The 26,291-nt window shown below is 41.2% G+C and overlaps 2 protein-coding genes across 4 annotated transcripts in view; both read right to left on the bottom strand.

Moving 5' to 3' along the window:
* Positions 1–2,961, bottom strand: part of rimbp2b (RIMS binding protein 2b) — a 61,178-nt gene extending 58,217 nt beyond the window's left edge. The window contains exon 1 of the mRNA XM_084552212.1: positions 2,908–2,961. The gene's annotated coding sequence lies outside the window, so the exon portion shown is untranslated. The remainder of the gene's footprint in view (positions 1–2,907) is intronic.
* Positions 2,962–17,559: 14,598 nt separating this feature from the next.
* stx2b (syntaxin 2b) lies at positions 17,560–25,872 on the bottom strand. Of its 3 annotated transcripts, XM_084551859.1 has the most exons (11): positions 25,345–25,872; positions 25,162–25,236; positions 24,982–25,081; positions 24,241–24,315; positions 24,060–24,133; positions 23,659–23,767; positions 21,312–21,385; positions 20,995–21,132; positions 20,501–20,611; positions 20,202–20,312; positions 17,560–20,034 (listed from the first exon to the last, which is right to left on the bottom strand). In XM_084551859.1, exons 1-10 carry the CDS (start codon positions 25,372–25,374, stop codon positions 20,217–20,219), a joined length of 882 nt encoding a protein of 293 aa, XP_084407985.1. In that variant the 5' UTR covers positions 25,375–25,872; the 3' UTR covers positions 17,560–20,034; positions 20,202–20,216. The 3 variants fall into 3 exon arrangements, with proteins under 3 accessions (XP_084407985.1, XP_084407986.1, XP_084407987.1); XM_084551860.1 differs by lacking the exon at positions 20,202–20,312; XM_084551861.1 differs by lacking the exon at positions 20,202–20,312 and having other exon boundaries at positions 17,560–19,305.
* Positions 25,873–26,291: the final 419 nt, after the last annotated feature.

The following is a 26,291-nucleotide window of genomic DNA, read 5'->3' as shown; positions in this document are numbered from 1 at the left end:
ATAATAAAATGCCTTATTACACTCATATACATCACTACTTTGTCTGGTGTGGCCAGTAGCTTGTAGTGGCTAATTTAGCTAGTTCAAAAACAAAGCTAAAACTAAAACAACAGGACTTGTTTGAGATTTCCACCCTCAGTTCATCACTTGGATGGGGATAAAACAGGTTCACGAAACCCAGCCCAGTATCCTCTGTCGGCCATTTTTGGTCGCAGATGTTGCTTGTTGCTTTAACATTCCCACTAACAGCTACAAACCACCTCACCTTTTACAATGCGTGCAAAACGAGTTGACTGGCTTAAAATGTCTGTTCTGTTAATATGAAATGGTCACATTTACTTGACAGCGGACCAAACAAGCACACTGTGAGTCAATATTCAAAGTACTATGCGGTATGTTACGTCTAAATGTGATGGAAATGTGAGATAAGGCACTATACTATTGCCGAATTTAAAGGCAGGAAAGTGACTGAAGACTGTGAATTGCTTCCTTCTTCCGTCAGATCCGAAAAACTGCAGTCAAACACTAGAAAGTGCTGTAACAGAGGAAAATTGGCAACTTTTGCAGAATAACAACTATAACCCATGATCTGTGAAATTCCCTTTTCAGCACCAATTTGCAAGCCTATAAGAAGACACACACACACAAAAAAAAGTGGTACTCTAAGGTAAAGTCACTTTTATCTCACAAGAAAACACACATGCTGTGCAAGACAGAATGCTGTAATGGATGCAGACAGCTGTGTATCTCAGGAGCATACCTTCACATGGCTGTATGTGTAGTTTGTTGATTGCATCTCCATCAGAAGATAACAGAGCTGCAGGCTAATGAAGCTTGCTGCAAAAGTGCCACATGCTCGGTCAGTTTTTCATTACCACTTCACTATGTCTTACGCAGGACGATGCGGTGTGGGTAATTACCGATGCCACGGCAATATTTCAAGATTCATAATCGTCTCTTTTTCCACTCGAGGGAACTATAACAACACCGCCTCCAACCCACCCACCCCTTCACATTATCCAGGCCCTCCCAGTCCATGTCTCTGTTGACTGAGCGGTAAAAAAAAAAACACCAACTAATGACATGATAGGATACGTGTTCACTTCAAAAGCACTTGTTTCCCAGCAACCATGTGTGAGGGAAGTCCTTTTGTGGGGCCACACCTTGCTCAAGGATGTTAAAATTGTTAGAAGATAGAGTGAAATAGAACTGAGACATTAAACGTCCGGTTATGTGTCGAAGATGTATGCAGACAAATGCAGTATTAAATATAGGTTACATGGAATTGTTCAAATATCTTTGGGGATTTTGGCAAATTCTTGCTGATTCTAACAAATCCATTTATATTCCACTATTAAAAAATTGCATTCGGTTGCTTTGAAATTGCTGCTGCATGTGACTGAAATGACTGGCGAGCCCTAAAGACATGTTGACAAGCTAATTATCAAGTAGCCCTGTCACAAGCAGGCGGGGAATTTAAAAATAAATGCTCACACCACCCTCATTATGTAAACTATCACAGTCAGCAGTGCTAACCTCGCACCCTTATAGACTACAGCTGGCGGACTTTAACACAGGAAGGCCACACTGAGGGTTGTGAAAGGCATGTGAGAACGTCTGCGTTGCTGCATGTTTGTGAACTGCATCCAAACCAAAACCAGGGAACATGGCAAGAGAAATCTGATACAGACAACAACTTTTGGTAGTTTCAATCACTAGGCAATACCAACAATCATCAACACGCAGGAGGAAGCTGTTAATAACAAAGCTTCAGTTTATGGTTCAGGCAAAAGATGTCACCCATAACATCACCCTCTGTGAAAACAAGCATCTGGTAAGTGCTGAGGAGTGACAGGAGAGAGAGAGCCAGCAGCCCCATGATTGCACATACACACACACACACGACTCATTCTTGTCGCACAAGCACCACACTGAGGTCTAATCGATGGAGCTCATTCATATTGAACCACAGACGTCAGGGGAAGCCAGGGGAATTACAAGCAGCCTCTGCTGTGAGATCGCAGCCTGAAGGAAGCCTGAGGAAGAGGAAGCCAGCAACGCTTGGGAAACCTGCTGTTTATTGTCCACAGCATTTTCAACAACAGTTAACGGGTCTACTCACAGTGAGCAGGTAATTAATTAAACCAAATGCAATACTCCTAGGTGGTAAATGTCAGTTATTGGAAATATAGAATTATCATTTTATTTTAATATTTTAGTTCAGTTTTTTGGTGCTTGCAATAAAGGTATTCAACTGAATTCAGATTGTTAAGTGACAATATTTCATTTATTTTTTGGTGACAGTCATATGACATTATTGCATTCAAATGTTTTTTTGTTTTTTTTGAAAACTGGTGGGAAAATATAAAGCATCCTCCCTGCCATTCACAAAACAGATACTAAACATTCAAAGGTTAATTGTTTCAAAATAATACTCAAGCTTATTACTCATGAGGAAACTAATTATTTAAAGCATATATTTATGACTTATATATATTATGACTTAAGAGCACGTTGTAAGTTATCCAACATGCCGGTCTGCTAAAAACCTTGTGTCGGCAGCGATTAGATGAATGCAAGATCTAAGTTAAGAGGAATTGTCTCCTGACTCTTCCCTGACATAGTCAGTGGTCATGAAATACCAAGAAAACTGCCACGCTGACCCCAATTACTCCCAGTGCTGACTCTAAATGAACATGAGGGAGAAGTGAGAACAGCTCATTTTAAACAACTAGAGGAAAAATAACTCATGGTTCACAAGTTCACAATCCAAAGCAGGGAGAAGATAATTTAAGCCAGAAACTGCTGAAAGCGAATGCCTCCACAGCAGTCTTCAACCGTCTTTAATGGCCCATGCCAAGTGCAGCGTCAACAAGCCTTTATCTCACTTTCACACAGACAACTCACCAGTAACTTCTGTTGTAGCCTTTGGTGGCTCAGGGTCTCCGGTTTGAGTGGCGACGTTCTGCTGTTGTCCTCTAGAAGACAAAAGCTGTCCAAGCGGTGGAGGGGCAAGACTTCATTTCTCACCTGCAGAGGTAGTGGGAGGCAGAAAAAGAACACAAAGATGAAGAGATTCAAATCTTTTCAGTGAATTTAATATAAATCATACCGTGTATTTTCTTAGATCTTTAAGCAACAGTGTGCAGTGGAAGGTTTGCCGTTTGATCATTTAGTTTTTGGCTAACTTACCGTAATCCAAAAAAACCTTTCACCAATGCTGCTACATCCCACTGGTCATGAAATCTGCTAGCACTCTATCTGTAAGTGTAGGTGAGTGGCCGCTCAGAGCCAGCAGGAGGGCTGAGTGGGAAAATCCAGCTAACAGCTACACTCACACAGTGCAAACAGAATGTGTTGTCCCTTCATTGATCTTCACAGGTTCAGTTTGACAATAGAAAGAAGCAGTAACAACCTGCCCACCTGCTGCTTCCAACACGCTTTGAACGCTGCATTTAACTTAACTTTCTCACTTTTCACAAGAAAAAAAAGGCATGGTGAGAAATTCAGATGCAAAAATATCACACAATAAAAATATTGATGCAGTGGTGTAGTGGTCAGCTAAGTCGAATATCCACTGGAGGAAATTTCCCCAGAAGAACCTACGGCATTTCCACAGCAGGACCGGCGGTCTAAAATAAGGCAGGAAATCATTTTATTCCCCAAAATATCCTTACTGGGGCGTGCATACAGATCAAATACTCTCACTGTCAATCTCCGCAATGGCTCATAAATTCCGTTTTTTGACTGAAGTCCAGCGTTTCAGGCGTTCTGAATCCGCATTTCTACAACTGCTTGTCTCTTTTCCAGCAATACATGTTACAAACCCGTAAATTAAGGTCAATACCAACACAGCTTAAATCCCCTCCATGTTTATTGCTGTTGCAGTTTCCCTGATGCCTGTCACTTTATGTACTGTTATCCTTCTTGTACAATCTTCTGCATTACTGCCACCTACTGTAAAGTCAGACGCAAAAATATATGGTCCAAAAACAGCCCTTGATTTTTCATCCGTCAATTTACCTAATCTCTGCTCCTAGGTCTTTTAAGTAGACAACCGTGTTCCCGGGAAAACAGGCTTACATATTGTGGTTGGACAAGCCTTAATTATATTATTCCAGGTGCTTCATACAGCTCTGTTTATTTACATTCCAAAATCTGCAGACAACTAAGCAACATGTTACTTAGTTCATCGCTGAAAAATAACACTTAAGCACTCATTCAACCAGATACTTACAAACCCACAAAAGTATAAGAGGGCAACAAGGTAAAATAACATCCTCCCTCCATGTTCAACCACTTAGCCAGCAACGCTGATAGCACTACCTAAACTGCTTGTTATTGCCAAGCCAGTGGAGCTGGCTGGAAATAATAATGCCCCCTATTAAATTATTCATGGTTCCAGTCAGGTGGAACCAGATGCTGCTTTTGTGTCATAGAGGGAGAGCTGTAACTCGACTCAAGCATGGAGGACCATCGCTGAATGGAGGTAAAGACTTCATGGAACGAGCATGGATGCTTCTGGGCTACAAACAAAACACAGGATGTCATGACACTGGCTTAGCGGTTTCCATGTGACATTTTCCTGCATGTGTTCAGGCAGAGGACAATGGTTCAGTAGGTTGGTCCGTACGGGGATGAAGCCTGAGGTGCTGCTTGCAGTTCACCGCCCTGTGTTGGCGTCGCTTTGTACCCCACCCTGACATTTGTGGCCCTGGCCAGAAGATGACCTTTTTTGTCCATGCCATGTTTTAGTGCTGCATACTAATGCTATGGTGCTGTGTGGCCGCCACTCATAGGAACAAGCAGTTTTATTTTTAGCTACATGTCCCCAGCTGCACATCTCCAACCCGGGGCCAATGGGCAATTAGTGTTTGTTTCTCATGGCAAGAGGCAGTGCTAGAACCTCCCTAACACAAACAGACATCTGGACACAGGCTGGCTCTGTCCTGCCCCGAACCCCTGCCACAAGGCATGACACTTAAAGCCGTGTAGTTCCTCCATCTCAACTTCCATAGGTGTTCAGAAGCTCCACTCTCAAGCCTGCTACAATCCACACCCTGGCCTGTGTACTTCCTCAATCCATAATCCTTACATAGGCAAGCTTTAATGAGTTCAAACAAATACTTGTTGTCAACATCAACTGTTAATCTAGCACATCAGATGGGTAGGAGCATCTGCATCTGATAAGTCACTCTGTTCGGAAAAGATAAGGCACATTCAAGAAAAAATCTTGGCCTTTCATTGGGTGAACCATCACCATGTATCTACGAGCGAAACATAACAATCGAAAGTTAGCAAGCAGTCACTGTACAGTAGCCAGCGATGTCACAATGCTCATTGCTCCCAGTTCTTTACAGGACATTGGTCCATACCTAGAGACTAGGTGTTACACAAGGTAAATTAACTGTGTTCATCCTAAAATTAGTTTTAGGGGGAACTTGGATAAGACTTTCTAAAATAATGGTTTCAAGTTGGTTGTTTTGCTCAGTCCAAAACTCTAGAACAAATTCATTTTAACTATCATTAACTTGTTCAACCACGTGCAAAGCATCGGAGCATTCCACATTTCTTATTTGTGATAATTGCCAGGAATGATTGTATGCATTTATATTAAAACCATTACATTTGTATACTTATAATTAAGCAGTATCGAAGCCTAATTAACATCCCCACATATAGTCATTTGCACAAACTCATGCTGCATTGTATTCCTAGATTGTTGGCATCCAAAGATAACACAGGATATTAGATATATTTGGCTGAGCAGGTATAATGAGTCAGTTTAGGAGTCCACATGTCATGACTGCCTTTTTAATTCATTTTCGTCAGGGCAAAGCTAATCCAATCCACCTTATTACAGCTTCTTCATGCAGTTATCCCGAGCCCCTGTTAATTGACGGGCCAGCATGGAGGCAGTGGATCTGACATCACGACCTCACCAGCCCCACAGGGACCTATAACACAGAACCTAGTAACCTATCCTGAAGTTAACAAAGATGAATCACGGCAACAAGGGACTCACTTTGTTATAGAACAGATTGCACAACCAAGACGTGTGAAATTCCTCATGATCAGGACATTAGAATCAATTACGTACCCACATAAACACAAAGTATTAACTCAGAGCATATTAGCATCCCATTAATCACTCTCAACATTAAAAGTGATGCAGAAACAGCAAGTGTGCCTTGTACTGATTGGCACAGTGTGTCTGTAGCACTGCCTGCCAATAATATGTTATCAAAGAGTGTGCAATTAACCAGCAGCATGGTGGACAATACACAGAGTGGAGCGTGTAAAGGACATAAACACTGGACACAGTGTTCAACAAAGAAGTTCCTGTTTTCAGACGTAAGCTGAATAAAGCACACAGAGCAACACTTGTAGGACCAGATGGATAAATATACTTGGGTTCAATTAAACTGTAACGTAAAACTGGACGGATAATTTGCTTGAAAATCTGAGAGCCGAGTGGACAGAGTCAGCAAAACCTATATGCAGAAAGGCAGTTATCGTGACTGACCTGTGGAGATAAGCTTTTTTATTACAAAGCAAATCCTGACAAATAATCATCACTGCCTGTGGATTTTGGCAAGATCCACATAATCATCCCCAGCCCCCACCCTCAGACGTGATCGTCTACCTTTCAGAACAGATCCAGACGGCCCTCTGCCTCGCTGAGCTGACCGCAAACACAGACTTACTGACAGCTAAGAGGGACACGCAAAAATGGCTAAAAATACCACGTCTCATGTATTGGCTTCATGTTTGGTTGGCCAAGGCCGGCTAGTGCTAAATGTTGGTGTGCAAGATCGGTGCTTTTCTTTGCAATCCTATTTCTTCTCTTGCATTTAGCTGCTTAACTAGACTTTTTATTTTTATCATAACATTATTTATCATCACTTCTGGTACTGTCTGTAAACATCTACTATAGGATAGGTTACCTTCTGTACATTTGTGCATTAACATTTCTGCTTAACATTCATTTCATCCACAAATATTAAACTAACTTGAACTAATGAAGTGTATTATATTACATCATTAACCATTCTACAGTGTAGACTTAGCACATACAGTCAATTCACATAGTGTTTAGTTTAGAGCCCTTAACATTTTGCACATTTTTCAACAACCAAACCTCAATAATGTGTAATAATAATAATCATCATTTTTTTTATCTTTGCAAATCTATTAAAAAAAATGAAAACTGCAATCTCTCATTGACAGAAATATTTGGGCAACTTGCTGTGGCACTCTAAGCTATGGTCAGATGCATCCTGTTCGCTATAATAATCCTCGAGATGTGAACACACCTGTGTATATAGGATCCTCCTGTCCTCCAATTCACACTGCATACCAATATAAAAACCAAGTCGCGAAGATTTGTCTATAATAACACTGTGGCAAGGCATAGTTCAGGGCATGGGTATGCGACCACTTTTTAAGCTGTTCCCTGGAGCACAGTGCACAGGGCACAGTTTGTAGCACCAGGGTGGGGCCTTCAGCTGTACCAGTGAAAACTGTCACATCAACAAAGAGTATTATGTCACATCTATGAAATAGAGTTAAAAAATAACCTCAGCCTGACAACAAACAACTAATGTCTGGGGGATCTTATTTATATTTACACTAAAGTAGTGTCCATCTGACTGAGTGGACGGCCCTGATCAACTCCAGGAACAATCAATTATAAATGCAGTCAGATTCCCGCAGTGATTACAGGCTACCCTCCTCTGACCTCCACTGATGTCAGCAGCCAGTCCCCACCACATCAGTCAGTCAAACCGACATGACAACAGCTGGCACATCTTGCATTACATTGGAGCTATGGCGTAACACGACATGTGGTGTAAGTTAACATACACATGCATACATGTAAAGATTCAGACTTCAACACTCAACTACGTATGTAAGCAGATACGCATTTATAGACAAGAACATGTCCACAAATACACAAATGAGCATGTGTATAGAGCGGATCTATTCTAGAGGATTATAAAGCACATGACGTGTGTAAATCTGTCATCACATGAAAATACCCACTGGACGCACAATGGACACATGCTTGCTTTGTCATGCATAGCACAGGCCTAACAATCAGAGAAAGTCATGTGGTTGCTGACAATGATAATGCACTTTCACTCCGCTGTCCCAGAGTCCCCCGGAGCCATCTTTACAGAGATTTCCCAGTGAAGATGGTGTTATGTAACAGCGGCCGTGGACCCTGCTGTTCATATCACTAATGCCTCACACTGTGGCAGGGTCACGTGCTTTATCCAGGCCACATCCAGGCGCCAGCAGCAGCAGCGTTCCAGCTGTTACTACAGCCTAGCTTCAGTCACTCTGGACCATGCTGAGCCATGCCCTTCTCACACTGCTACATCCTCCATTGAGCAGCCATGTTTGCCACCTCAGCCCATTTCTTTCTACTATACTATTCAGCTTATCCACCGAACAACTACTACAACTACTACACATACGCTGCTACATCCACAGCATTATGCTTCACCGGCAGGCCAGACTGTATGGCACTGTAAAGAAAAATATATTTGTGTGTAGTGTATCAGTGTACAACTTCTAACAACATAAATGCCAAAGATACATCTGGTTATTTTTCAGAATTGAAGCTACTTTACATTAGCCTTGCATAGCTAGACTCAGAATATGGGTCTGGTTTGGATTTCATTATGGGGTATGTTTCAACTGATGCGGAGAAATAATACCTTGGTATGCATCTGGATAGTCCAACAACCAATCAGAGCCATTTTATTGTAAACCAATTCAACTGTATGTCACTCAGATGATGTGCATGACTACGTCACTCCTCTGTCCATCACAGCATAAAACCCGCCCAAAAGATTTAATTAGCTTAGCACATCTTTGTTGGAGCATAATCAGTTTGCAACTGAGCTCTTTACTTGAACATTATTGGTTCAAACGTATACTTGTATGCAAAAGAGGCCACTTGGGGTGACACACAACTGAAAATTATGACTCTACACCATCTCTCAGCTCTACTGACCATTATCATCTATCAGCTCAATGTTTTGGTTGTATGGCCCACAGAGGTCATTCTTTAGATCCTTTAGGTCATTTTCAATGTTCTCATCATGGGTTTATATGTAATGTATGATCAAAGGGTTAAAACTCTAGAGGGTAGGAGACGGTCCGGACATTGCTATGTTATCTTTCATTAACAGTCACACATGGATGTGACCCTCTGGACAATAGCAACACTATAGCAAGGCAAATGAGCGTCTTCCACACACACATTATATGGCAAATCAAAATATGTATAAATATGTAATAATTCATTTTAAAAAGCAGTAATTATGTCAGTACCAGACTGATAAAGTGTAGAGTTCTTGGTGCCTTTTAATGTGCCCTATGGAAAAATATCAAATGGCCAACATGTGGTATAAAATGAGAGAAGAGACATGTCGTATACTTTTCTCAAAAAAAAAAAAAATGTCTAAACGTCTAAACAGTGCAGCAAAGGACAGCAATTGGTTTGTGTGCACATACTGTATTTTTTTTTCTCAGAGCTGGATTTAAAAAACATCCCTCTTTGAACACTGCACCGCCAATTACACCCTCCTCTCACAATAAACTCACAGGAGAGCAAACAAATGTGGGTTAGAAATATGAATACTTGTCGTCCGTGCATAGTGAGATAAAAGTCGCCGGCTGGCAGCTCAGGGATAACCAGCGAAATGATGAATGGCCACGCTGGCTTGTCAAGGTGGGCAGGGGGGAGCTACGGCATGAATGAGAGTTTGGCGTCAGAGTACTCTCTCATATCCGGGGGTGTGAAGCGAGACTGACAGTCCTAATTATGGAAGCTCTTCAAATGAGTGACCTTGGGAGGCAGCAGAAACTGTCTTGCCTGTGCATTCACGCGCATACATAGACAACATATTTTCTCACACTGGAAATCACAGTTCAGCCTTCGCTGTCTATTACCCATACTGCTCTCATGACTGCCACCTATAGGATATTGTTTCACTGCAAAATCAGCTCTTAAGCCACAGTATAGAGGCATTTATATATTTATTAATCCCCCTAAAACACACGGTATCAATTCATAATATACACGCACACAAACAAGGCAAATAAACACACCAATCATGCAGGGTCCGCTGTCATCTTAAGAGCCTGGTGTGAATGATAGTCAATGAATAGCCTGCCCAGATGAACTGATAAAAATCCATTCAAGCAGACTGATCAATTTCTAAGGACTGCTCCTCTGCGATTAGCGTTTGTATCTCCAGTTCACTAACATAACTTCAGGCCATTTTCTCAACTTAAAACTGACACATGTCCCCTGCATACCAAAAAACATCTCCTGACAGGCACGGCAGTAACAACCGGAACCAACGTCCACGTCAGAAATCATGTTATATCACACGCTGACGATAAACCCTGTGCTCCCGATGGAGGCATTCTTTAAATATGCTGCAGAATGTTTTCCAGCAGGACCAGAAACTGAAACAACACAAGGATTTGACAGTGAATCCTCAATGCATGCAAATGATGTCTGATGTCCTCTGGCTCTTCTCTGTGCTGTCAAACCTTCACTCCTGTGAAGAACAGCTCAAAACCGGCTGATCCGTCTCCCAATAAATACACGCAAGGGCAGAAAGCTGCAAGTGTGCAACCAGACAACAGAGTGCATTTCCAATATCTTCGCCACTAAGAGTCGAGACACTAAGACATGTTATGATCATCTTTATCCCTCCAGCAGCAGCAGCAGCAGCAGCAGCAGCAGCAGCAGCAGCAGCAGAGGGAACCTGCAGTAGAGTCAGTACAACAATCCTTGGCTCAGAAAAACACACACGGCTGACAGCAGACAGTAGACGGTACGCTACCTTAGAAAGGACCGATGAAATGGCAGGTGTTTCCTACTGTGCTGGTAGGACAGAAAAGCAGCCAGCAGCAGGACCGGGACGATGGCTATGGCAGCTATGTAGCATAAAATGGTTCATCAGTGCTCGGCAGAAAGAGGCACAGCCAAGCAGCGCAGGGAGAAGGAGAGAGAGAGGGAGGGAGGGAGAGAGAGAGACAGAGAGAGAGAGAGAGAGACGGCCAGCAAGCATCATTCAGCACACACTACCGTGGCTGTGCAGCAGAGCACACACATCAACACGCCCCCCTGCTCTCTCTCTCTCTCTCTCTCTCTCTCTCACTTTCTCTCTCACACACATACACACACTTAGTCACACAGACACAAGCACGCAGGGGTGCAGAGGCAGTGCAGTGCGCAGCAGCACCGAGCAGCGCTCCCTCTCCAGGATGTCTTTGGTGCTCTTTAATCAGAACTGGTCATTCTCTGTCTTATTCTCAGCAGTCACAGACAATCCTGTCAATAAACGCTTCCAGCAACGCGCTCCATTGTACTGCCTGCTCACCTAACCAGCACTGATGAGCGGCCATGATTGAAGCTGGCAAGGTCATGTGAGGTTCCTTGGCATCCCCGTTGGTCTGTGCTCCCAGTTTTGTTGCTGTACCTCTCAGCTGTGTTTTCCAAGCCAACACGGGGACTCTGCTGTGCCTCGTCATGGGTCATTATGCCACAGAGGCTATCCAGAGGCTCGGCTTGACAAACCCTCGCTCACTGACTGGGGGACCAGACCAATCAGCTATCACAAACAGCAGCAACACCATTACCCTCCAATCACAGATCAGAAAATCAAGTCCAGAAGGGTATTAAAGGGGATTATTTGGGCCATCCTGGGTCTTTTTCACTATAGGGAGATATGGAGGAGAGCAGCACCTGCTGTGCAGTGTGGCTGCCCTCTGTGGCCGACAGTGGCGCTGCACTCTGTTGTGGGAGAGAGAGGAGGAACAGGGCCCAAAACAGATATGCTTTCCTCAGTGCGGATGCCTCGCAACCACAGCAGCTCCTTACCTCTGTTTAGAGCCTTCCCTCCCCCCTCCAGTGGGACCCTCCTGGCTAACCTAATTGAGAGCACATATTGCACAGCATCTGTTAAAGACTCAAGGCGCGGCGACATCGCACAGGATTGATGTCAAATGTTCCCACCCATGTCCTTTACCTGCTGTGTAAACACTACATAGGTAGGTGCTGAGCTCTGACAATAAACAGGAAGCACACCTGATGTTTTCACTGTAACATCAGCTGCTACGGGCAACTTCACTGTTCATCTCCTCTTGGGCCATCAGTAACAGTACACAGTATGATTAAATTATGTCTCTAAGTTCTTTAATCTTTCTAACAGTAAAACTGTGTTTGAAGGTGTGATTGTATTGTTATTCATAAATCTAATGTAATGAAGGCCAGTTAAATGTCTCAGCTAAAGTGAGACTTTATTTCTAGATGTACTCTACTTTTGCCCCTTTCACATGCAAGCTGCATAGGTCAAATAAAATCAAGTGAGGAACACAAAAGACTGACAGAACATTTCATAAAATCACACATTTTCACTGACTTGTTGCAATTTCTGGCGTTTTCTATGTAGGGCAGAGATGCACAGAGTGATCTTGTGCTAGTGCGTTTTTTTCTTTAAATAATGATTCAGTGGATGCCTGCCTACTTTAGAATGTCAAAGGGAACCAAACCTCTGCAGACAGCTGTCAAGCGATGTCAGAAGTCAGAACAGGGGCTCCAAGCCTGTCTTCCCTCAGCTGACTGAGACATGTCTGAAGGTGTGAACAACTGTTTTGGCATTCCCTTTTGTGAAGAGTTCTGCATAGTATGAAAAAACTGTGTGAGCTGCAACAAAAACATCATGAAACGCTAAGCTAGCACATGAATACTGATGCTGTCAGACAATATCTGTATAAGAAAATTGTTAATAATTTGTATATTGTGACCAGAAAGGTACAGACAACTAAAACGTTCTTCTTCCCAATTTCAGAGCCGAATGTAAATACTAGTTGAGTTGTTACAAACCATTGGTTCTGACTTCAGTTATACTAACGTTCCATGTACAGAAAGTCCTACCCTGCCTCCTGCTGTCTGCCTGTAGAGTGAACTACAACCTCCAATGAGCATGTGCACACTTCTTCCTTTACCTGGATTTCATCTGGATTTAACAAAGCAAATAGGTACGAGCCTCCTATTGGATAATTACTGCATGGGTGATTATCTTTCAGCTGGCAACCAGTTATTTAACCCCAACTGATGCAATGAGTAGCTTCTCATTTCTTAAACAACCATGTCTAAAGACACATCCCGTGGTCGTTAAAAAGATGTTAGTCTGTTTGAGAAGGGTCAAATCATTGGCATGCATCAAGCAGATAAAACATCTAAGGAGATTGCAGAAACTACTAAAACTGGGTTAAGAACTGCCCAACTATTAAAAACTGAAAGGATAGTGGAGAACCATCGTCATGGAGGAAGAAATGTGGTCGGTCACTGATCGTGATTGGCGATCACGTAAACGTTTGGTGAAATCAAATCGAAGAAAAACAACAGCAGAACTCAGGGCTATGTTTAATAGTGAAGAGCATTTCCACGCATACAATGTGAAGGGAACTCAAGGGATTGGGACTGAACAGCTCTGTAGCCTTAAGAAAACCACTAATCAGTGAGGCTAACCAGGAAAAAAGGCTTCAATTTGCTAGGGAGCATAAAGATTGGACTCTGGAGCAATGGGAGAAGGTCATGTGGTCTGATGAGTCCAGATTTACCTTGTTCCAGAGTGATGGGGACATCAGGGTAAGAAGAGAGGCAGATGAAGTGATGCACCCATCATGCCTAGTCTTGTGACATTACAGATGCTTATCCAAACAATGCCACAGTGAATGTGTGCTGTAAGCAAAGCTAAAGGCGGTCAAATGAAATAATAGTGTGTGACCTTTTTTTTTGGTGGCGACTTTTTTTTTTTTGGCCCAGCAGTGTATAAAGGGACTGTGGACTTTCTTAAAAACCGAACTCGTGCTAGTCTTCTCACAGATCCCTGAAAGAGTTTCACATTCCCCACTCTTATTATCCCTCCAAGCAAACGACTGCACCTGCAGTGATCATTTAATTTAATCAAGCATGCAGTCCAATTTGGTGAACAACAGCGATACAACCCACTGTGAAGATGGAGTGCCAATAAAGCGAATGTCACAACAAAGTTCTAGTAAGTTTGTACAATTTGCTTCCTCTCGCTATGAGGACAGTCAGTTACTTTGCATCAAACACTTGCCCAAAACCAGGAACAGGAAATACAGAAATGACCCCAGCTGCTAGAACGACAAGGTGGTCCCAGTGTACCACAAGTCACGACAGTCACCACCGCAACAGTTTCCTTCCCACTGTTGTTTATCGCCCATTCCCACATCCCCAAGGTCTCACACACACTAGTAATACAAATGCACACACCATCCTGTAAAATCAGGCTGTTAATCTGCACTTGGATATGGTTATGAGCTACTCGGGATAACAAGCTGTGTTTTACACATATGGAAATTACCTTTAGATTTGTATAATCTAATTTCTGTACAACGTGAATGACTGAACAGTACTTCTCAAGTCAGTTATATTCTCTTAAACTGACTGCAGTAAAGCACTACCAGAGGAAGTGGTAGCAGTACCGTCATTACAAAATGTAATGTAATGTGGCGCATTGTGTGTAGTTTTATGAATCAGTGACAATAATATTCTTTTAGCCTGCTCTGGGTATGTCATTTTATGATTAGGAATTTAGCAGAGTTACTAAAATGGACCTGTGTGTGGGTACCTACACCTAAAACTAAAGTAAAATATGTAGCAAACCGGCACAAGTGCTGACAATGTGTACTGTATGTTGTGATTTATTTAATTTAGTAAACATTACATAATGGCATGGCAGATAATCTCTTTATAAAAAAGCAAATGGCACTCACAGTAAATACAGCGTAACCATATCATATTTGCTAAATCATAATGAGTGCCACATTCGGTTAAATTTGTCAATGATGAGCCTTGGTGACAGTGAAGAGCCTTGGCTGAGGAGTGCAGCGCGAGGTCAGATTGTGGCTGCAGGCATCAACAACTGCTGATCATGCCAGTCTTCATACACGACTAAATCAAAACTTATTCATCAAAAGCTTAACAAACACCACGCTCACCTTATCTGTGCCTCTCATCCGGCTGCTCTTCTTTGCCGCTGCAAACCTCTGTCTCTGGCTCCACAGCACTTCCCTCTGATTCTGCCTCAGGAGTTTATCCACCTTGCAAGTCTTCTGACAACCCATTGTCCCCTGGCACATGAAAAACAGATATCAAGTTAAGCCGCGCATCAGTCACATTACATCTCAGTGATTGCTGTTTGCTACAAGCAATAACCTACCATGACAGAACAGTTTGCATGCTTTCCCAAACGCTTGTCACGGTCAGCAGCGCCGGGTGATGTCATAACTCCTGCATGTTGAGATTATAAATATCTGTATTCAGCAGAGTTACATAATAATGGATGTTGGATTACTGTCAGTGCACACAGGCTGAAAAGACTGCACAGCTGGCACAGGAAATACATAAAACTATAAGACCACCTACAACTCCATTTTAGTGCATATAAATTACTAAGCTTGCAGGTTAGGTTTATTTCCTCATAAAATCATTTGATTTTGTCATTAGGATCACTGTGTTGCATGCATGCGTAAAAGCAAACTGCAGCTGGATTTGAGCTGAGCATTTTTTCAGCTCATGTTGTTTACAAGAAAGCCATCGGCAGGGTTTGCTTAACTGACCTAGAGCTTAACATTTTATTGTTCCCAAAATTGTAATTCACAGTAGCTGTGGACTACAATGCAACTACAGACGCTCCTGTGGCAAAATCCAATGGTCCAGTGATGAGTTACAGTTCAGCTTCCACTGGGTCATCCAGGGTAGCGTGTTCCAAACCTACTGCACAATAGACTGCTAGCTGCTGAATTTTCAGCCCCTGTCAGCTCCGATTCCATTTAGACCAAGCACTCTAGTGTACTACGCTATTCAGTCCTACCATTTTAAAGTCAGAGACGCATCTCATATAGTATGCACAATGATTTGAGGAAAAGTGCAAGAGCATAAATAAAAATCATACTGACTTGTCAACTTCCTCCATTATATATAGATGTAACTGGCACAATTTCAACCACACATGAGCTTACACCTGCATCTAACAGGGCTTTGTCTCCTTTATTATGTTACAGTTTGAAGAATCTTTCATACATATGACTGATGTAACGACCACATCAGTCCCTAACCTAAATGATAATTGTTTAATCATTTAGACTTATTAAGACATTCTAATGTGATGCTCTCTTATGAATGAAGTATTAAATACATGTAAGATACATGTAAGTTTATCATTTCACATTTACCTGGGGACAATCTGAGGTTCAAGCTTGATAAAAGTCATGTCTGCTGTGCATAAAGTGAAAATAGTCTTAACTTCACGTGCATCATTTGCTCTTCTGTCACTATTGATCCAGCTGTACAAAGTTAATACAGTTGCAAATATAAACACAGTCATATTACAATGACATCAGAAAGGATGAGCATTAACACATAAACACAACAAAGACACTTGCTGGTGTTCTCTGGTGTACTGACCTCAGACCTGGGATCACGTCAGTAGTTCACTGTACTCTGCTCTGTGGTGTCCTGATATAAAAAAAAAAAAAAAAAAATGAAGCCACAGATGATACCGCTAAAGAGAGAGTTATGAGATAAATGTTAATAAGAGGCGTGGTTGCGTATGACGACAGAGCCAGCAGACCTGGAATTAGCACATCCAAAACTTAAGCTAAAGTGCATTAAAACTACTCAAAATAAATAAATAAATAAAAATACAAGTCCAGCTGCTTATTTTTAGCTTCCTTTTTAGGCAGTCCACAGAGTTTCTGACTTGAAGAAACACCATTTGTGTCTACTGGAACACGTGATGACGCACCTGCGTGTGACGTGACAATTCTAACGATCCATGCAAAAAAATAAACAAATAAATAAATAAATAAAAATAGAGAATAAGATTGTGGGTCACAAAGAAATGCCTCGGACACATGTGTTAGACCTAGGCCATTTTGGTGAGTAACACTGACTATAAAACGTTACAAGTCAGCTCCACAGGAACCGTTTAACTAGGTCAACGTAATGGCGTCTGGATGAGTTCAGGTGCACCAGTTCTCCATGCCACTATACGTTTCTTTCAGTAAAGCACGACATTTATTCAAGTTCTGCTCTTAACACAATTCTAATGTACCCTTCAAGATTCAAGGGTCACTCTTGACTGTGCAAATTAGCAGGTAATACGGTTAAATAAGATAAAGGGATAAAATATAGATAGCTAGATAGATAGATAGATAGATAGATGCAAATGACTAAACTATGAATTGTATAAACAACAGGTCAGCTACAATGAAGGATTGCTATTTGCAAGTAATGATGATCTGGGTCCTATGATGTGTTCATGCTGAAGCTCATTTTAAGTCTTACTTGAGTGTTTTAATTCTAGCCAGCTTTCTACTATGACTCAGCTATATTATTGAGTGAAATATTGTACTTTATTCCACTAATCTGGCCACGACAGTTTCTTTTCTTCAGATTAAGACTTTAAAAGCCTAGTATGATTTAATTAATTATATAGGAATTGTTATAAACTAAATCAAACCACCTGACAGTATTTAAAATGAATAACTTTTGATCTTTCTCAGCTACAAAACTTAAATCCCACTTTCATGTTAAAGCATTAACATAATCCAATAATGTCAGAGTCCATTTTTGTGGGTAATAATTATTATTAACTCATACTTTGACTTGATTAAAGTCTGGATTTTAAGAGTTTGTGGTATTGCTACGTTACGTAAGTAAAAGACCAGAGTGTTTCTTTCACTGCATGTTTTTTGACACGTGAAAAATTAAAATTTCTCTCTCTGAATTCTTATTGGAAAGCTCAGTTCTAAATACGTCTCTGAACAGTTCATAAATTCTCTTTTTGATAATGTCCCATTCAAATTTTAAATTTAGCCTTCTCAGACTATATAAAATAAATCAATTTAGCATAAATAACAATCCATATCTCATTCACTGAGCTTCAGCATCTACATGTTGCTACAGAAATTACTCATCCAAACAAACTCCTCTGTCCAAGTCCAATCACAATTCATAATGTCCCCTGATTTGACATCTAGGATGTCTTGCTCAGTGACATGAAAACGCCCCCGTGTACAGATTTTAAGGACATTCCCTCGGAGTGCACCTCTCAAGTTTCCTTTGATCTAATTCAAAGGGAGAAAAGAACTTGCCCTCCAGGGACCTACTTCCACTTTCTTCACTAATCTTGTTTGGTTGATTACACGGAAGTCAAGCACTCTGTGCAAAGTGCTCATTAGGCCTGAAGTAAACAGCACCCTCGTTTTCTTTCTGTTTTCCTCCAAACAAACTGAAGCTCTAAATATTTGGAATGTTAAAAGAACAGAGGAAACACCCTTAATGCTGTCTGACAAATTCAGAGGTTTGTAATTTGAATTAGCTGCAGTTATCCTGCAGTTTTAACATGACAAAACAAAAGGAAATAAACATGTAAGCATTCTGCACATTTTACTCTTTATTTTTACTTATATGACTTAACAATTCTGCTTCCATATAAAATACAGGATATAACATACAAACAATGATAAAAGAGAATGGATATCAAAATGAAAATGTGTGCTCTTGAAATAATCATCCAAGAGTCCTGCATGACTGTACGACTTTTTTCACAAATAATATTTCAGTCATCACACACAGCGATTGTGATAAATACGGTTCAATAAGTTAAAGTTGATAGTAAAATGTCAAGCAGGCACTTCTGTAAGGCTCTTGATTCAGTCAGTGAATAAAGTGGTAAATTCCATTTGACTACGCTGAAGATATGTCTTCTGACTGAGGCACAATTAACTGGAAAAATTACAGCATATATAATATTTTTAGTCTATTTCAAGGTAAAGGTATGCTGCGGCCCCTATATTTGCGTTGGGTTCAAAATTATCATTTAAACTGAAAAACATACTGTTTGTGCAGCTCATGGCACAATCAACATGAATCAAAAATTATTTGTCTCTCGCCATTGACTACTGTTCATAGTTTTTCCCAAATGAGTTCCCATGGTGCTCCATCAGAAGGGACGGCACTCCGCTTCTAATCTATAAAGTACATTCAGTTCATACGAATAACAGCAATGGCGGAGCTGTGGTGTAGTAGTTAGAGATGTAGCTTGAGACCGAAGGGTCACAGGTGTGTCCACGGCTGAGGTGCCTTGAGCAAGCACCCAACCCTCAAATTACTTCCAGGGCGCTACCCAAGTAGCAGCCCACTGCTCTGAGTGTACACACCACTGTGTGAACAAACTGATGGGTCAAATGCAGAGAAAGAATTAGCCCATGAGGGATCAACAAAGGAATAGTCTAAATTCTAATTTTAAATATACAAGAGGTCAAGAAGACAGACAAATACACATGAACATGTAAACATAAGTAATATGATCAGCGTATGAAGAGAATTACAATTGTCAATCTTTTAACTAATAAAGCAATAGCTTGACAGTTTGGACAAGGCTTGTTACTCATTACATTGGAAGATTAATGTATTCTCAGGTCTGCGTGTTGTATGAAGCTGCAGCTAGCAACTGATTAGCTTAGCTTAAGTAAAAAAGTGTTCATGGTATGTACACAAGTGCAGAATTGAGAATACTGCAGACATATTGTTGCCTAACTCAACACGATGGCAAATAACTTCCAGAACTGCCAAGCTATTCTTATAAAGGCAGGAAGTGAAACAACTGCGGCAATGCAGAGCGCACACCAGCTAGCTGCACAGAAATGCTCCAGAACAGTGTACGATGAGGTCTGATGTTAATGATGCACATTTTACTTAGTTCATTGTAGTCCAGAAATCCTCTCTGTAATGCTACTGGATAGAGAATGACAGTCTTATTATGAAGCTGGTTAAAGCTTCATCACTACACGAGCTGCTGATTGCTGTGAGGCTGCGAACCATGAAATCCATTACTCAAAGACTCCGACTATTATGATGAGCAAAAGTAGGAAACCTCCACACATGGCAAGGCAGAGATGTTTCTGTCAAAACAGGAGAGACGAGGAATCAGAGTAAGTGTCTGTCTACAGAGGAAGGTACGGTTCAAACCATTTAACAGGAGGTGAAATAGAAGATTAATAATACATGAACAGACGGATGAATGTTTGTTTTGGAGAAATAGAAGTTGTGGGTGTGGGATTGTTGTTACCTCACGCAGTAGGTCTCACACAGGAGGTTTTGTTAGTCCAACAGACAGGCCAACAATTAGAGCAATGACAGCAAGCAGGATCAACAGAGCAAAGGCAAGGATAATGTATTTCTGCCAAGTGAAGAGGAAGGTGTTATTTGAACTGAAAGTTTAAAAGGCAACATTTAAAAGATTTATAAAACCGTATAAACTAATTGATATGGTTGTTTTAAGTGCTCATACATTACTGAAGGTCAAACCGTAATATTTGCAATTGTTTGTGCCAGTTTAGTGTCACAGTGTCAGGGAGGAACACATACCCTGCGAGATTTCTTCTGGTATCTCACTGCTTTTTTGGTCTCCTCCTTTGCACGACAAATGTATTCGGCCGCATTCAAGACATTCTTCTCAATGTTGTTAACCATGTCGCCCTGTCAGCGATCACAACCAAACACATTTATTTATAGCAAGTAATAATCAGTTTTATTGACTCGATACTGAAGCACCCGTGAGATGTTATGATCACTAACTAGACACTAAGAGCTTATTTTATGGCAGACATATTGAGTTGTCACAGCAGGGATTGCACAGGTGTATTCATGGTGGCTCGGCCCATTAGTCGTCCAAGTCATCCATGACTGTAAACCAAAATGTAAAAAAGCAGGAGCTAGATGGAGTGCAGTCATTGTTAAAACACCTGCTCCTTCCTTACTGTAACAACTCCACATGTCTGCTGTGTGAAAACACTCTATTAGACACTGATAAGAATTTTTAATGTGTGAAAAAATTGCTCTTAGACTGATTAATGTGTTACCTGAGTTTCAACCAGCATTGCCATGTCCATGAACATCGTATGGAGTTCTCTGATGCTCGTCTCCAAGCGCATGATGTCCTGGTGCCGTGACTCGATCTCATTTAAGGCCTGACGTGTGATCTGGGAATCAGAGATGATCTAAGGGAAAGAGATGGTGTAAAATTATTCATCCAAAAACATGTGTTTTCCAGCTGTGTGTACAAAGAATACCTCACAAGACACCACCCCAAATGATTCACTGCTCCACCACCAGGTGGCAGTAATGGTCTTCAACCCAGCCGCAATGATACTCCTCAGGAAGGCATGAGGAAACTTACATCAGAGGTGAAGATGGACGGGTTCCCGCTTTCGAGCATGTCCTCCAGCTCTTCATTTGTGGTCACTCTACCAGCTGAAATTATAAAAATGCAAAGACTGATTATCAAGTAATTGTATTTTAATCATCATGTTTTTGTTTTCTAAACTTAAGCTCACAAAAAGCAAAATATTATATTTATATATGTTAATAGTGAATATGGAGACTGTTCCATGGCTTTATCTTGTCCACTGTGAACACACGCCAACTGACCAAAGGTTGCAGCCCAGAAATTAATAAACTATAGGCATAGGGTAATATTTCTGCAGATAAATACACACACACTTCTAGTGGGTCATAAGTGACGATTGTATAGAATGTCTGCACATTGTTTTTTAGACTAGTCTGATTATTATGTCTTTAAAAATGAACAAGCCTTTGTCCACCAAGCATGCGGCATAATGTCCAGACATTTAGAATAGGTTTTGTAGTAAAAAGGCAGTACCAAGAAGTATGTCATTTGGAAAAATCTTTTGTTATATATGAGACCACTGGTTTGCATGCTCTTCTGCTCAAGACACTGATTCATAGCTGGCGTTAGAATATGAAAAGGCAGTGAAGTGTCTGAGTTTAGCCCTGGTACAATACGATCTATATGCTCTTAGGGGTTTGATCCTAAAGTGTTGTACTTGCCTGGTAGTTTTGTGTACCTGCTCTGTGTAAAGCCCATTGTAACCCTCTTGATTGAGCTGACAAAAAAGTAATGTCTCTGTTGTCCACCCAGGGGATCCTGCCACAAACACAAGGCTAACTTTCTGAGCAAAGTGAAAGATGTATAGTAAACTGAAGCAAATTTAGACTTTATTCTTACAGACAGATAATGTGTTTGGTAGTGTTAAAGTGAGATGGACTCAGGGTCATTATTTAAACACATTTTTAGAAAAACAAATGATTTGGGGTTTTGAAATGGATTCTGGGGGGAAACTCTAAATCTGTTGAAAAACTCATTAATCAGATACTGCTAATGTAAATGGTTTAATGTTTAGTTAAAGTCACTTCCTGCTGCGGTTGTTAGTTTATTCATGCATAAGGCTCACATTTGTGACTAAGATTAGAAGTGTCTGCGGTACAAAGGTTCCCGGTTCCCCTCACTGATAAAACAGCTGCTGAAACTCTATAAACAGAAAGCTTTCTTTTCCTGAAGCCATGCCTCCTGTAGAACAAACCTCTCCCTGGAGAGACAGATCTCTGTGCAGGTGCTTACTGTATGTCACACACCTTTTGCAATGGCTATTCCTCGGAGAGACGAACAAAACAGAGCAAAACACAGCACGAGTACAGCTCATCAATAGTCACCAAGCACTAAGAGTATCATTTCTGACTGATGCAAATTCATGATGTCAGTCCGCGACCATATGAGCCGAGGCTCGTGTGGTCATGTCAGAGACAGGTGAACTACTGTTACACAGGCCACCGAGCCCTCTGCCCGTTTCCCAGGCAACACAAACACAGCGAGGCGTCTCCAGTATCAGGTTCTTCCGTCTGCAGTGTCGAGAACTAGAGTCTCTCATTAATGCCGGCCGCAGGGACTGTGGGAGACAGTCCTATTTTTTGCTTTTCACTATTGTCTCATGTTACTCATGTTTACAATGCGCCTGTTTGTTGCTGTAATTTTCAGCAGAGGTGGTCCAAAATGGTGGCAAATACCAAGATGTCTGGTGGAAAAGCCAAATATATTAGCACCAGTTAAAACTAGTAAACTGTAAATGATATTATATGCCAGTTTATAAGGTATATTGACTATTAATTATTCTAAATCTCACATCATGTATCTTGAACTTCACACTAAATCAGCTGTTTCTTGCACTTGTTAATGCTGGATGCATTTTCAAGTAAGTTTTATTCCTCCTGGTCTTTTAGTACCTAACTCTTGCCAGGTTTGTATCTTTATATAGCCAGTGAAAGCTCTATTTATGTATTTTTAATTGGTTCTACAACATTTACTTATTAAAGGTCCATCAAAATTGAAAATTTAGTATTTGGATGTGATCTGATCCTGAGACTTTTGTGACAAAACCTGAAACAGTCCTGACCTGTTGCGTGTTTATCAAAAGTCAGGTTAGTCTCCACAGAGACAGAGAGGAAGCTGGTGTGGTCTGTTTCCTGGATCCTGTCCTAAACACAGCTTTGGGATTTTGTTAGTACTTCGAAATCTTTAACGTCCTATAGAATTTAAGCGACTGATCTAACCAAAAGAACTGTGTCGCTTGTGTTCCATATTGTGTTATTTTTAAGTCTTCAAAAACTCTATAAATGCAGCTCAGTTCCTGGCCTTATGCAGGTCCAGAGGTCCGTTATTCGTCACTTACTTATCTCCAGTTGTCTCTGGATCCTTCCTTTGCTTCTTTCCCGAAAGGACACTTGAGTCTCATTGTACTGGGTCATGACCTCCACAAACTTCCTGGATAGCACAGCGTGCTGAGGAAACACAAGGACAGACGTTGTGCATTCAAGACTGAAATCTTTTTGGATTCACAAATCAGTTCAGATGCAAATAGATTAAAAGCAGACTTAATGCATTGAAAATGTAATTAATTAATATTGCAGATAAAGTTGGGAATAAGTATATAACATGGATAAGTATATACAAAAACATGAGCGCAATTTCCTTCATGATGTCTGAGTGCAGCTGGCAGATGGGTGTTGATGACCTTGTACAGGCAGGATATGAAATATGTGTGATCAGTTACCAGTCACTTTGTTTCCTGACCTGTGTTTTCTGGATCCTGAAGTCAACAGAGGATCTGTTGGCGGCATCATCTTTGGGCATGCTCTGCTCCATGGCTTCAGATAGAGAGAGTTATGATGACAACATTACACATTGACTTCAGACAATATCATTTTTTTAAAAGATGCGGTCAGAAAGTGGTTCATGTTACAGTTCAGCTCACTTTTTAGTTTAGTTCGCACCACATTGGCATTCCCTTTGATATCGTTGGTTAGTGCACCCAGCTGATCCTTTGTTCCTACAAACACAATCAGGAAACACGTCGGATTGGGTTTGTTTATGAGGGAAAATAATTACATCTCGCTAATGACAGTGGGTCTGTAAATATTGGATTTACTCTGATTTCATTTTGTCACTTGGCAACAACCCTGAGGCAATATTGCACAGAGCACAAGCCCTTTGTGTCTTTTCCATTTCTACGTCATCTACGGACCTTTAAACACACAAACATGCATGTATTTGTTTTGGCTGTTTTCAGCCTCATACACTGAAGAAGGCCAGAAACGGATTCTCGAGTGCTGCTTTCACACATGTCCCCTTTATACAGTCACAAATCATTTGAATTTCTTAGGTACAGAATGTTTACATGCCACATTGATGTTCACAGACACATGAAAAGCCCCTGTTTGGTTTCTGACTGGACAAGCCAGAGCTCAAAATACAATCATCTGTGACATTTTGGGGTCAGAGTGGTGTGTCGCTTCCTTCACAGGTTTCCTGCCAGCCAGCCATCCATTTATAAGGAGGAGGAAAACGCAACAAAGGAAGTGAGACATCTGTTGCATGTGCCCCCAAAGTATAACTCTACCCACACAGTTCTAAGAACAGTGAATTAAAATAACAACTAAGGTAGTGAAACATTGGAATTTAAATAGCTGATTGCTTCATTGAGGCATAAACTTACTGTCATCTGGGTGGGGTGCAGACAGGATCATGCTGTGAATCTTCCTCACCTCTTCCACTTGGTAGGCGATCTTATCAGTGAGTCCTCTAACTTCTTCCACCTAAATCCGCCAGTAAAAAAAGTCAATAACTCAGGTAACTCTATAATAGTGCACGCCCTGGAAGTCACAGTAGTACACACCCGTCTGAAGAACACCTCCATGAACCCATCTCTGTCCACTGCAACTGCAACATCCTCCTCTGCTTGTGTGTTACTCTGTGCAGATAAACATGTGAGTGACTTTTTGTGTGTGTGTGTGTGTGTGCAGCTTATAGTGTTTATCTGGCACGGTCCATTCAGTTAAAGTTAGAAAAAAACACTTACAGCAGTCAGCTCAGCCAGTCGATCCTTCATCACACCGATCAGCTGGTCTCCAGGTCAGGTAATTCTAGTAAAACATCCACTGGGTCATCCTGTAAGTCTCCGCGTATAGAGTGACATTGAGCCACCGTGTCTAGGACTGAGGTCCAAATAGAAAAGACATATATAAGAAAAGATCAGGTGATCCTTGAAATGCAGGCCCACATTAACAAGGTTATGAGACGACAGCCACACGAACAGGAACGCGTCACGCTGAAAAGTTGCAATTCGATCCAAACTGGGTTTAAGACAAAACTGAAAAATAACTCAAATAAAACCATGGAGTGACTGATTCCGGTGTGCTATATCGATACTTGTCTCAGCACACGCGCATATGATCCGTAACAGATCCACAACACCTCTTTCCCCGGGATACGCCTCTTCTTCCACCTTCCTGTCTCACTTTATCTGTCTCTCTCTCTCAGCCTCGGGGTGAAGGAGATCTATTAAAATTCATCGAGCCGTTATGAAAGAAACGAAACTAATGCTATTCTATAATATTGTGTGAATTTTAAAACGTAGAAGGGAAGAAAATACCACCTCCAAATAATCTTATGATAACCATTTGAGACAATTATTTTTTGTCATATATGAAAGCTTTTTAATCATTTGATTATTTAATATTTTTTTGCTTTTCCTAGTACAATGTCTTTTTTGTTCGACAGCAAGTTCACCACTCCACAGTTATGTAAGAAGGTTCAATAAATAATATACAAGGACGGCTGGTTGCTTGTAAAGCTATTGTTTACCTGGCCACACAGTGGCGCTCTTTACCTTGTTATGCATGCAACTTTAATTTTGGACAATCTGGTCGTGGGCTTCTGATGAGTCCCGCACCTGTGGATATCGCCCAAACCATCTTTTTGAAGTTGCACAAACTGCAGTGAACTCAAGAAACGTTGAACAGTGTC

The sequence above is a fragment of the Chelon labrosus genome, assembly GCF_963514085.1.
Source record: "Chelon labrosus genome assembly, chromosome: 9".
NCBI lineage: Eukaryota > Metazoa > Chordata > Actinopteri > Mugiliformes > Mugilidae > Chelon > Chelon labrosus.
This window is presented reverse-complemented; position numbering and strand designations above follow the sequence as displayed.

Excerpts from the sequence above, each read along its gene's own strand:
- stx2b (XM_084551859.1), bottom strand. The coding sequence starts at position 25,374 with ATGAAGGATCGACTGGCTGAGCTGACTGCT. Across the intron at positions 23,768-24,059 it reads TCAGGATCCAGAAAACACAG|CACGCTGTGCTATCCAGGAA; the intron begins GTCAGGAAACAA and ends GTGTTTCCTCAG. Across the intron at positions 21,133-21,311 it reads CGTCCATCTTCACCTCTGAT|ATCATCTCTGATTCCCAGAT; the intron begins GTAAGTTTCCTC and ends TCTTTCCCTTAG.